This window comes from Octopus sinensis, linkage group LG1, assembly GCF_006345805.1.
Source record: "Octopus sinensis linkage group LG1, ASM634580v1, whole genome shotgun sequence".
Lineage (NCBI taxonomy): Eukaryota > Metazoa > Mollusca > Cephalopoda > Octopoda > Octopodidae > Octopus > Octopus sinensis.
This window is the reverse complement of record NC_042997.1, coordinates 142,762,533-142,775,579: the sequence shown is the minus strand read 5'-3', so window position 1 is coordinate 142,775,579 and position 13,047 is coordinate 142,762,533. Positions and strand designations below refer to the sequence as shown.

Below are 13,047 nucleotides of genomic sequence, written 5' to 3'. Positions count from 1 at the left end.
TGCCCTAATGATTTTCAAACTCCCAGGTAACACTTTAGCCTAGTATGTGTTGTAATCTGGATAAATGAACTTGCGCACACAAATAACCCAATATATCATGCTTGAGGTTTTGGAAATGCTTTTTTAAGGATATACAAATCAGACTGTAAATCTAAGATACATAGTTTCTACAAATTACTTTCCCTTTATTTTAGTGTTCTATAAATGTTCAACAATATTTCAGGAAGTTGTTGTTTATATCAAATTTAAGATATCCAGATATTAAAAGAGTATAAGAAGAAAGAAAGAAAGAAAGAAAAGGGTCGAATTTGACTTAACACTCTAACAGAGTGTCCAAAGGATGAAGTCTCTGTGATAAGAAAGTTTTCGTAATTTCAATGGGTTATGGTAATTTAGTGACAATTAAAATAACTATTTTATAAATCAAATGGAAATGGAATAAAAAGAAAATACACACACCAGTGAAACTAGTAGGAACAAGTTGGAGATGAAAATTATTCCTATACTAATGTCATGGGAGTATTAATGTATTGTTTTATGAAAAATAAATTATGGACATAAAAAAACAAACAACCATGTTTTCTCAAACAATGATGAAATAATGAAGATAATAAGATTAGGAGAATAATATATTCTTTAATGCTGTGAACAGTAGCTTCAAATCAAGATCAAACTGTAAAAATATCCTACAGATCTCGTAATACTTGACTAAAAATAAGTGATCATAAATTAGTTTTGTTTTCACAAAAGAAACATTTACCATTTTCCCATGGTAAATAAAGTAAATGTTATGCAGAGATCATTCAGTGCAAATCCATTTCAATGTATCATATCTGAATTTAGTGTTCATACATACATACACATATATGCATACATACAAATATATATACATATCATCATCATCACACACATACATATATACAAATATATATATACACACACACACACATATATATATATACATACAAATGTTACAAATGTATGTGTGTGTGTGTGTGTATATATACAAATAGCTTTTATCTTTTACTTGCTTCAGTCATTAGACTGTGGCCATACTGGGGCACACACATCAATCCATCTACAAAGAAGTTTCAGTGAAATTATAAATATAGAAAATTAGGCTTAAAAAGGCTTAGATGTTATCACTCATATTCATTAGAAGCGGGAAGGTTATTGTTTACATAAAAGATCTGAAAAACCATTCCTATTTAATTTGTGAGGCTAAAGCTGGAATACTTTGGATAAGGGGATGGAGATGAGATGGTACTAGACATTATTGTAACTTTATTTTCAACCAATAATATTCAGCTATAAACAACTCTGGAGAAGTAACTTTCGCTATTGCAGAAAGTGTTTTAACACTTTCATGATCATATTTTTAATAAAAATGTTTCAATTTGTTTTGAAAACAATAAAAATAATGGAGAGATTTAGTCAAATAATTAACTGTTACAGAGATGTCCTTGCACGGAGAGTGTTTTGGTCTGAAACAGTGTGTTGAAGCTAAAATGATCAAATGTTAGCCGTTCAGAAACATACTATAGCTGTTAACTTAAACATTTATTGTTTGTAATATGGCTAACATGAATTTTCCATACTGCAATTAGCTGTTTTATTTCTTTTTATATCAAACTGGTGTTCAGAACATTATCTTACCAAAGAGCTCTTACACTAATTATCAAAATAAGTTTTAATTTAGATATATATGTATATACACACACACCTATATATATCATATTACTAAAGATCGTCTTGGGTCTCAGATGTATTAAAAGGGTTACTTAAATTATCATTATAATGTCTCATTGTAATGGGTCTCACATCAGGATTTCCAGCCACGAATTTCAGTTGTTAGATCAAGTGAACCACCAGGCTCACTGCATCAACATGTATGCGGTTAAAATTCCTACAGACACATGTACTATTAATATAATTTACAGATGGAATCAGCATAACACAGTGTGATATGACTGGTAGTAGGTACAAACTTAATAGTATGAATAAATGGAACTGTGGAGCAAGATGTTTGTGAAAAGGAAAAAAAAAAAGGAATTCATGATGTCAACAGGATTTAGGTTGATATAAAATAAGAAACAAGAGGAAAGATGCTTGATTAGTTTTGAACTTCACAGGCAATAATTGGATTTTGAGAGAAATAGTCAGGTAACAATTAATCAAATTGACCTTGATATGTAATAAGGAGGAGAAACCATGATACGATGTTAGGAAGACATGGATGAGAGTTGGGCAGTTTATGAACTCTATAGAATTAGAACAAGAATATTGAACAATTACTGAAGTAAATTGTAATATAAATGCACACACACCCACACACAAAAAAAGAAAAAGAGAAGCTAGGTCTAATTTTATATGCAAGCAAAGACATACACATGTTTACTTGACTAACCACTATTAATTTTGATTTCTGAGTGTGTGTATGTACCAGTACACACACACATGCAAACACACACACACATGCACACATACACACACACACACACACCCACACACTTAGATGCCAAAATTACTTAAAATACACTCTAAAACACAGAGAATGGAATGAAACTTGCAAAATTCCAAACAAACAGATATAAGACATCAAGGGGTATATTTTCATAGGGATACATGACTTAGAAAACAGAAACAAAAAGAAAAAAAAAGAGAAAAGAGTTGGGAGGATGAAGGGTTTTGGAAAGACAAGTGATAGAGATGGTACTTACAAGGAGGCACCAATGCTGGCTATGCTGGATTTGCGCCTTATATCCAGAAATAATGGAGGTAGTGAAGGACAGAAAATAAGAAAGTGAAGTGAATTAACTGACTGAAATTTAAAAAGAATTATCAACTTCTGTTTGGAAAGTGATTAGAAAAAAAAAAAGAAACAAGAAGTCTGATAAAGGAATGGAAACCAATCATCTATCATGATGATATGATTAATGTGTTGTTGAGATGATAGAAAATTAACTATTATTGACCACAGCATGTAAAATGATTCTTAGAGAAATAAGAAAGGATGATGGTTCCCATTCAATACGTTTCTTTCAAAAACTATCAATCTAAACTGTTGTTACTTAAAAAGTAAGATAGAATGGTTATGTAGATAATTATATAAGTTTTTGTATGATTTGCCTAAGTATAAAAGAGTTAGTGTTTCATTAACTTTTTTCAGTATTTTTTATTGGAATTCAAACATCACACCGAAGCAGATGAACTGCAGAAAAAGTCTAGTATAATTATACCATCTTGTATAAGGTTTGATGGATTAGGCCTGCGACAGGTCATAAATACATTCAAACATTCACATTCTGGTAATTCTAAAATGAATCACAGTTCCCAACTAGTGACCTAATTCCTTTGTAAAATACTGGTTATGTACAAGTTGTAGCTTATTTTTGATGTGTAACATCAAAGGAAATATGTAATAAGCTATAAATGTGTGTATCCTTAACATAGAACTTGTACATAAAAGAAAGTGGGAGATCATATGTTAATTTCAAACACTATATTTTTATCAAAAGCAAGAATGTTACTTAAAAATTACATCATTCACTTTTCTGTCTTTTCATGTTTTATTCTATGTACTGTGGATGCACTTTTATCTTTCACTGCTGTCTTTCTTTACTTGACTAATTGCTGCTTTCTGTTCCCTCTCTTACCCCTTTCACCTGAGTATGGTTTATAACAAGCTCATTATATTATTATTATTATTATTATTATTATTAAATTTGACACCATTAAAAAATACGCATATTTTTTGTCACTCTCTTTAGAGAGATATAGATGTGAACTAGTTCTATGTGATGGTTGATATGTATGTATATCTTAGTATGGAATGAAGTGATTGGGTGGGTGCAGCTGTTCGGACACTTATCATTTGGTATGCTCGACTGAACATTTGGCTTATTTTGGTGACAGTACTTTATTGGTGTTGGAGGCAAACATGTGCAGAAATATACACATACAGTTTAAAAGAGTGTGAGAGAGAGAGGGAGAGAAAGATTACAATTTATTAATTGAATATAATTGACATAAACACTTTTCTCCCTCTCCATGCACAAAGAAAAATATGTTGAAAGAAAGAAAAGAAGAATATTAAGACAAGAGAAACATTAAATGCCTGATGCCAAATATGTAGGCATTGAATCAGGAATGCCAAATAGGTGGCACCAAAATAGTTGTGCCAAAACATCTCATACCCATCTTGGTAGGTGAGTTGTTTAGGTATCCTGAAAGTCTTCTTTCTTCTCATCTTACTGGTATCTCAAGGTAAGGGCAAATTGAGCCATTGCTCAGGAGATCACAGATCTAGGGAACTCATGCTAATCTATGCACACCAAGGTTGTGTGTAGAGGGGCCATATTGAATTGCTTTGCCCAGAAGTTTGTAATGCTGTTATGATGGCCCTGATCTTACCATAAAATCTTCATAAACTAAAACATATAGTCAATGACGAGGGTAACACACTAATGTTCTCTCACCTAACACTTGAGATTGAAACTCTTATGAGTAAATAGTGAAATCTCCTCCAGAACTACAAAAAAATGATATATTAGCAAAATAAAGCCCCTATAACCAACCCTGATGATTTTTATAGAAGAGTCCAAAAGTTCTGATAAACTTTCTTACTACTTCATTAAGAAAAAGAAGTTCTGATGCGTCTTCTGCCTCTACTCTGAAGCTGAGAAACTGATAGAAAATATTATCAAACCAATGTGAAACTGGTCTGAAGTTATTTTTTAAAATCTATATGTGCATAAAATAGAAGCTGTTGTATCTCATATATATGTATATATATTCTATATATATAAAAGTAAAAGTATGATTTGGTCTGTATATTGTAACTGATAATTCTGTTAAGTAAGGAAGAGTAGGTAATGGAACTCTATGTGAAGCTCTAAATTCACTTGTAGCAGTCATACATCTATCTGTACACACAAGAAATACCATATATATATATATATATATATATATATATATAGTGCACACGCACATAAACACACATATATTGTACAAATTACTCACACTTATAATAGATTTAAGTAATAACTATAAAGATATCCATTACCTCACATTTTTAATAATTAAAAAAAATTATGTTAATAATATAGTAACACAAACTCTCATATAATAAATCTCTAAACTCATAAGTAATTTACTCTTGCTTAAATAGCATGTTTTATAAAATTCCCATTCCTATGCATTTTACAAATTAGTGCATGATACTGTTAACATTTAGAAAGAAAAATACCAAAAGCATATAAGAGCTGTAGGAGTATTAGTAGCAGTAACAATAGCAGCAGTAGTAGTAGTAGTTAGTATTAGTACAAATGACGTTTTGTTGAACATTATTATATAATCTAGTAAGGCGGTGAGCTGACAGAATTGTTAGCACACTGGACGAAATGATTAGCGGTATTTCACCTGTTGTTATGTTCTGAGTTCAAATTCTGCCAGGCTTGACTTTGCCTTTCATCTTTTGGGGGTTGATAAAATAAGTACCAGTTGAACACAGGGGTCAATGTAATCGACTCATCTCCCCCCCACAAGTTGCCCTTGTGGCAAAAATCTGAAATAATTATAATGTGATCTAACATGTTTTGCAATGTGTTTTGTTTAGTGAGAGTGGAATATGGTGAAACTTAATGTTATTGATTACTTTATTTATTTTCAATACCAATTCCTTATAGAGAATGAAGTATGCTAAAAACCTTCAGCATACAGACTGACAGTAATGAGAGATTAGAGTCATACAACATAGGGGGGAATTTCTCTTTAGTCACACACTAAATGATCAAACTGGAGTAATATATGCCTAATCATGGATTCTATGTTGATAAAATTTTCAATAATTTGGCTTGGAATAATAATGACAATAACCACAGATTTGTTTGTCACTTGTTTGACCTTATCCAGTTCAGTATGTCCCTTGGTGGCTGATGATATGTGCATCTCTGATCATGAGCAGAAATAGTGGGGGAGCATCATAGCTATGTGTTGAGAGGAATTCTTCAGGGTTTGAATAATTCACCTCTGGAAACATGGGTGTTTCATTCAACATCCTTAAACAACCCTTATTCAGGGACCTTTTGAATGGAATAGGCTACTTGACTTGAAGAAAATTCTAACTGGGCCCCACCTGCAAGGTCATGTGCTGTTTATCTTGATATGAGATCACTGTGTCGCACACATATGGTTGTGCTGCATGTGTCTGGTGTACCCTTATCAGACAGGTAGAGTATACTGGGCTTCGTATATTTTACCCCAGTGTCACTTTGATGCCATGCATTGCTCTCTCACTCAATAATAATAAGAACAACAATGGGTGTTGAGTGTCTTCCACGACAAGTTAACATCGAGGTAACAAAGCTTATAGTTTGTGGAAAGAGAACCTGTGAGACCTTTGACAACAGGTTGCTCTTCACTCTCACAGAATCAACTAGAGCAAGTAAGATTGAGAACTCTGAGAATTAAAATATGATGATGATGATAAAAATTTGGCACCTAGTCAGCAATTTTAAGGGAAGAGGTAAGTTGATAACATCTTCCCCAATGCTTAGCTGGCACTTATTTTACTGACCCTGAAAAGATGAAAGGTAAAGTTGACCTCAGCAGAATTTGAACTCAGAATTTAAACTAAGCATTTTGCCTGGTGTGCTAACAACTCAGCCAGCTCAGAACTACCAACTGTAAGTGTAGTTGGAATAAAACATCTTATTTAAGGCAAATAACATACAATTTAGTTTTTAGATATGTTGTAGTGGAAAAATTGAGACACTAAACTAAAATCATACAGCTTGCATGTTGAACAAGACACATTACTCTATTTGCCCTGCATAGCAATTCCAGTATATAGTAAGCAAGCAGCTAATATCAAAAGAGTATTAAAGATGTCTGAATTTTTCATTGCAGTTTAAATTCATGATGATATGTAAATGAGTCAAAAATATTAATAAAACATATTGCTGACGTCTTTCAGTTAGAATCTACAATGACATTTGGTTTCAATTCTTCATTGATTAAACATTATCAAAATTAATTATTCTCTTGCCATCACAATTAATTTTGTGTTTAAAATCACTATTTTCAGATATGTGTAGTATGGAATCAATTAGTCTTAGTAGCATGTTAATATGAGTTGAGTTAGTAATTCACGAATATTATTTTACAATAGTTTTAGACATTTATTGGCTACAGAACTATGGAATATTGACTCACAAGAGTTTTATTTCATTTGATATAGTAAATAAAATCACTTCTTTTATTTCCACTACTATGAGAATATATACTTAAGTGTAACAAAAATACATTTTTTTGTCCAAAGATGCGGTTAGTATCATTAAATTAAAGAGAAAACTATTCTGTTGTTACCTTGTTGGTAGAATGGCAGTTTCTTATAATGAAGACTTCATTAAAAAGATAATCTTAATTACAATTACTTATCACGCCTACTGCAAGTTATGACTGTCTTGGTTTTGCTTCAAACTTAGAAATAATTCACTTACTTTACTAGTGTCTTATAAAAATCATTAACATAACAAATTCTCATTTCTTTTATAAATTTAATGTTTCATAACCATGCCAAAACTGTTGTTGGCATGGGTTGGACATTTTGAGGACTGGCAAGCCAGGAGTCTGCACCAGTCTCCAATCTGATCTGGCAAGGTTTCTACAGCTGGATGCCCTTCCTAATACGAACCACTCCAAGATTGCAGTAGGTGCTTTTCACTTGCCACTGGCATGGGGCCAGTCAGGCAGCACTGGCATTGAACACACTTGGATGGTGCTTTTTATGTGCCACTGACATGGGAGCTAATCAGGAAGCACTGGCATCAGCCATGCTTGAATGGTGCTTTTTACATGCCACTAGTATTGACCATGCTCGTATGGTGCTTTTTATGTGCTACCAGCATGGAAGCCAGTCTGATGGCACTGGCATCAACCATGCTTGAATGGTGCTAAATATAATGGTTTTGAATTTTGGCACAAAGCCAGCTATTTTAGGGTGAGGTGGTTCATTAATTACAACAACCTCAATGCTCAACTGATACTTATTTTATCAAGCCCGAAAAGATGAAAGGCAAAATTGACCTTGAGTAGAATTTTACAAAGAATGTAAAGAGCTAGTAGAAATACCGCAAAGTATTTTCCCAACACTAATGATACTGCCAGCTCACTGCTTTTGACTTTTCCTGTCCAAAGGGATTTTTAGCCCAAAATTCAAATACTATTATTCATAGGTTTATCTACAAATAATTTCACATCTCTGAAAGTTTCTGAATTTTTATGACATAAATTAATAATATTGGTATAAACAATAAATCTTGTAATACTTATTAATAAGTAATTTCAAAGTCCATGGAGAATTTCATTTAATTATTTCTGCTAAAAGAACAAATTCAACTAATTCATTCTTCTTGATGCTTTGAGATGGACCTAGTTTTATTAAAATCTAAATAGAAGAACACCTATTTAAGCTTTGCTGAACATTGCTAAAAACTGTTAAAGTACAGGAGAGAATGAAACCTCAGCCATTAAGAATGGATACAATATAACGATATAATATTGCAGTGTAGTTTACTGCAAACTATATTCTATTGACAGTAGTGTACATTGTAGAGTAGTGTATCCTCATTCATGGTGATAAAATGATGTAGCATGAAGAATCATTTCAAGGGACAGTAGTAATAGATCAAAATGTGAAAAGATAAATAAATAAATAAATGCAGACACTGAAAACAGCTAAAACTGATGAGAGTATTTAGGTAAAGATAAGAGAGAACGATCATGAGAAACAAGGAATTATTATCGAATGGCATGTAAAGAACATATTAGTTGGATGTTTTAAGAGGATTATGTTGAATTAGTTTTAAAGATTCACTCAACATTCTAGAATGCGAGCAAAACTATTTAATTATTATCATCAAGTTTTGAAATAGAAATATATTACCTTGTATAATGTAATACTTGCATTAAATTGTTACATAGTCACATGCAGGAAATATATATTTTTTTTTACATAAATTATGCATTGAAATCATTTGAATATTAATAATTAAGAAAATAATAATAATAAAGTTTGAAAAATATCTAACATTAAAGAACTTCAGACAAAGACAAGAGCAATATCAGCATCATAAACAATACACCATCATCATCAACAACATTTTATATCACACATTTCAAATAATAGACAATAGTTTCACATTAAAACAAGTTGATGATTCTTCAATTTAGCTGATTACTCTCCCACCAATGCCATTTCATAAAACAATAGATATTTTTTAATATTTTATATGTTACAAATAGTTTGCAGAAAGCATGCATTGAGTGTCTTGCTTGCATGCATAGATTATATGTGGTGGATTCTAAGAAAGAAATCTGCATGCTCACTGAGTGCTAATAAATTGGCAAAATTAGTTCAGATGAAAAAAAAAAATCAATTTAAGAAAAGAGGCAAGTGGAGATACTTTATATAGAAAAGTATAATAAGGAACTTTCTAGAATTGGTGATGTAAAAAGGAAACGAAATGGCAAAGAAGTTACTGGAAAGAAACAATTAAACACAAATCTATGATTTAATTGTATTCTTGGACCTTCTTTTAGTCAATTCCACCTAAACTTAAATTCATATAAAATTTCCTGACTCAGAAATATAAAAATTCTGTATTTACAAGATATTAAAAGAAAAAATTATTTTTGTTATAATCATTGAAATTATGGAGATAAATTTATTATTATGGAAATAAACTTAGATATTATTTAAGGAACAATACCCATTTTATTGTAGTTGCTACAGAGTAGTGACTTCATTTTATTTCAAACAATAGCAGCCTTTTTTGTGAATACAATATTCAGTTAATTTTATGATTATTTTTCTGAATTATACTCAAGTCTACTAATAACAAATAAAGTGGGTACATGATGTTGGTGCTAAAAAGCATTTTTCAATTAACGTAACACCACCCTTAATGACGAAAATAATAATTTTCTAAATTACTAATTCTGGTTCCTCTGCAAACACACACACGCGATAGTACTGAACAGTAAGAATGAATGTTCAACACTGCATTCAGTGGATGAATATTCTTTATTTGTGGGTTATTATGCATACACATATACAAAAACACATACACACAATAACAACAATAATAATAATGATAGTAGTAGTAAAGACAGGAGAAGACAACTCCAAAATTTCAATTTTAATGAAATAAAGAACCTAACCTTGAAGCAGTCCTGCAATAACTCTGGACAAATTATGAAATATATAAACATGTATGATATCATATATTTCTATCATTCACCAATGAGGATTCAGTTGTTTGATCAAACTGAAATATTCCTGAATTAATATGTAAGTGGTTGAGCATTCTACACATATGTCTACTATTAAGATAACTATCAGACAGAATCAGCATGAAACAATGTGACAAAGCTGTACTTGTTTGTAAATTACAGGCAATATCCACCAGATGGATTTTATGTATGCCCCCAGTTTCATTCACAATGTATAGGTTGAATGAAGGCTATAAAAAATAACATTTGCTCAAGATGCTATGAACTCGGGATCATGTTGTAAAGTGAACTTCTTAACCATTTGGCCATACTGCACCTAGTTATAAATATGTACCTATAATATAAACTGAAAGATGTATGATTGCTAACAAGTATTGACAAGCAATATGTATACAATCTCATTTCTCTTTCTCTCATACACATACACACACTTTCAATAGATGTTTTGTATTTTTGTTTATTTTACAAAGAGTCAAAGCAAAGAGAAAGGATGAAATATATATACATTTTGATGATATATATATATATATATATATATATATTTAGAGATTTAGAGGGTTTTATTTGTAATTATAGTCTCAGTTTATGATAGAAGAAAATGGAGAAAAAAAAAAAAAACTGCAAAAGTTTAAGTCAATGATCAATACATTGTTCTAAATGAGCATATGTGTAGCTAAATATATGTTATAGTATATTATTGACCTTTAAAAATTGATAGAATTTTTTAAAGCATTCTAAAGCTGCCAGGTTAGAAACTCCAGCCAACCTATATTGATAGATGGTTATAAGTATTCTTCTAGATCATTGGAACAAACTGAGGAAAACACACACACACACAAACACATGCAAGCCAATGTAGTTGAAGTAAGTTTAAATACAAAAGTTCATAAGGAAAAAAACATAGATACATTGTTTCCATGAAAGACAATTTGCAATTCATTTGTTGCGGCTAGAAGGAACGACATCCTTTTTTCCAGCTGATTGTTGATTAACAGAGGAAAATAAATACATCTTTAGTAACTGCTTGAAAACTGATTAATCCAACATCATATACAAAGAAAATAGCTGCTGGCTTTAGATAAAAATTCTCAAGTAAATTTGTCAGCTTATACATTTAAAATACTCTAATCTAATTTCTTATACATTTTGTATCAAGTGATATATGTATTGATTATACCTGAAACAATATCTCATTGTTGTTTGTATTTATTATCAATATTGTTTCTAGTGTAAGTACAAGGCCATAACTTTCAGGGAAGAAGAATAGTCAATTAAATCAACTCCAGTACTTGACTGGTATTTATTTTATAGACCCTGGATGTTGGAATAGCAAAGACAACCTGGAAAGAATTTGAACTCAGGCTGTAAAAGGATGTAACTTGCTACAAAACATTTTGTTTATCTTTCAACTATTTCTTGTATAATAATAACGATGATGATGATGATAATAATAATAATAATAATAATAATAATAATATTTTCTACTGTAGGTACAAGGCATGAAATTTGGAGGAAAGTATTAAGTCGATTACATCGACCCCAGTGCATAACTAGTACTTATTTAATTGATTCTGAAAGGATGAAAGACAAAGTTGACCTCAGTGGAATTTGAACTCAGAACATAGAGACAGGTGAAATACTGCTAAGCATTTTGTCCAGTGTGCTAATGAATCTGCCAGCTTGACACTCTAATAATAATAATAATAATTTCTGCTGTAGGCACCAAGCTTGAAATCTTGGGAGAGAGGTTGTTCAATTATATTGAACCCAGTGCTCAACTGGTATTCATTTTACTGATCTCAAAAGGATGAAAAGCAAAATTGGCCTCTCAGCAGTACTTGAACTCAGAACACATGAACCAGAGGAAATGCTGCTAAGTATTTTGTCTGACATGCTAATGATTCTGCCAGCTTGCTGCAATAATAATAATAATGTAGTATCAGGCAGTGGCTTTCATGGTTTCTGAACTTAACTGATTGGAAGTGTTATCATGTACATGATTTTGTCTTGGTATAGAAGGATGGGCAACAGCAAATATTCTGCTCAATACCACAGATTTGCTTGTCAGTTGTTTGACCATAGCCAGTTGAGTATGTCCCTTTGTGGTTCATGATATCATGAGCAGAAGTAGTGGGGGAGCATCATAGTCATGTGTTGAGAGGAATTCTTTGGGGTTTGGATAATTCACCTCTGGAACATGAGTGCTTCATTCAACATCCTTAAACAACCCTTATTCAGACCTTTTGAGAGATGGGCTACTCGACCTGAAGAAAATTCTAACTGGGCCCCCACCTGCAAGGTCATGCACTGTTAATCTTGATATGAGATCACCATGTTGTGCACATAAGGTCATGATGCACATGCCTAGTGTACCCTTATCAGATGGGTAGTCATGATAGGTCTACTGGGCTTTGTATATTTTACTCTGGTGTCACTTTGATGGTATGCACTGCTCTCTCACTCAATAATAACAATGGTTTTAAATTTTGGCACAAGGCCAGCAAGTTCAGGGGAGGGGATAAGTTGATTACATAAACCTCAGTTCTCAACTGGTACTTATTTTATTGATCCTAAAAGGATGAAAGGTATAGTCAACTTTGGCAGAATTTGAATCCCGAATGTAATGAGAGAGAGAATGCTGCTAAGCATTTTGCCCAGCCTGCTAACAATTCTGCTAGCTCAATAATAATAATAACTATGATAATAATAATAATAATAATAATAATAATAGTAATAGTAATAATAATAATA

The 13,047-nt window shown here is 31.7% G+C and overlaps 1 protein-coding gene across 8 annotated transcripts in view; it reads right to left on the bottom strand.

Annotated features, from left to right (window-relative positions):
• LOC115209821 (anion exchange protein 2-like) overlaps window positions 1–13,047 on the bottom strand; it is a 721,610-nt gene that overhangs the window by 82,779 nt on the left and 625,784 nt on the right. For 2 of the 8 annotated variants that reach the window (XM_036505450.1, XM_036505458.1), the window contains one exon: window positions 2,721–2,756. The exons of the other annotated variants lie outside the window; for them this stretch is intronic. In XM_036505450.1, coding sequence (XP_036361343.1) covers window positions 2,721–2,756 — 36 coding nt within the window. The remainder of the gene's footprint in view (window positions 1–2,720; window positions 2,757–13,047) is intronic. 8 annotated transcript variants of the gene reach the window in all.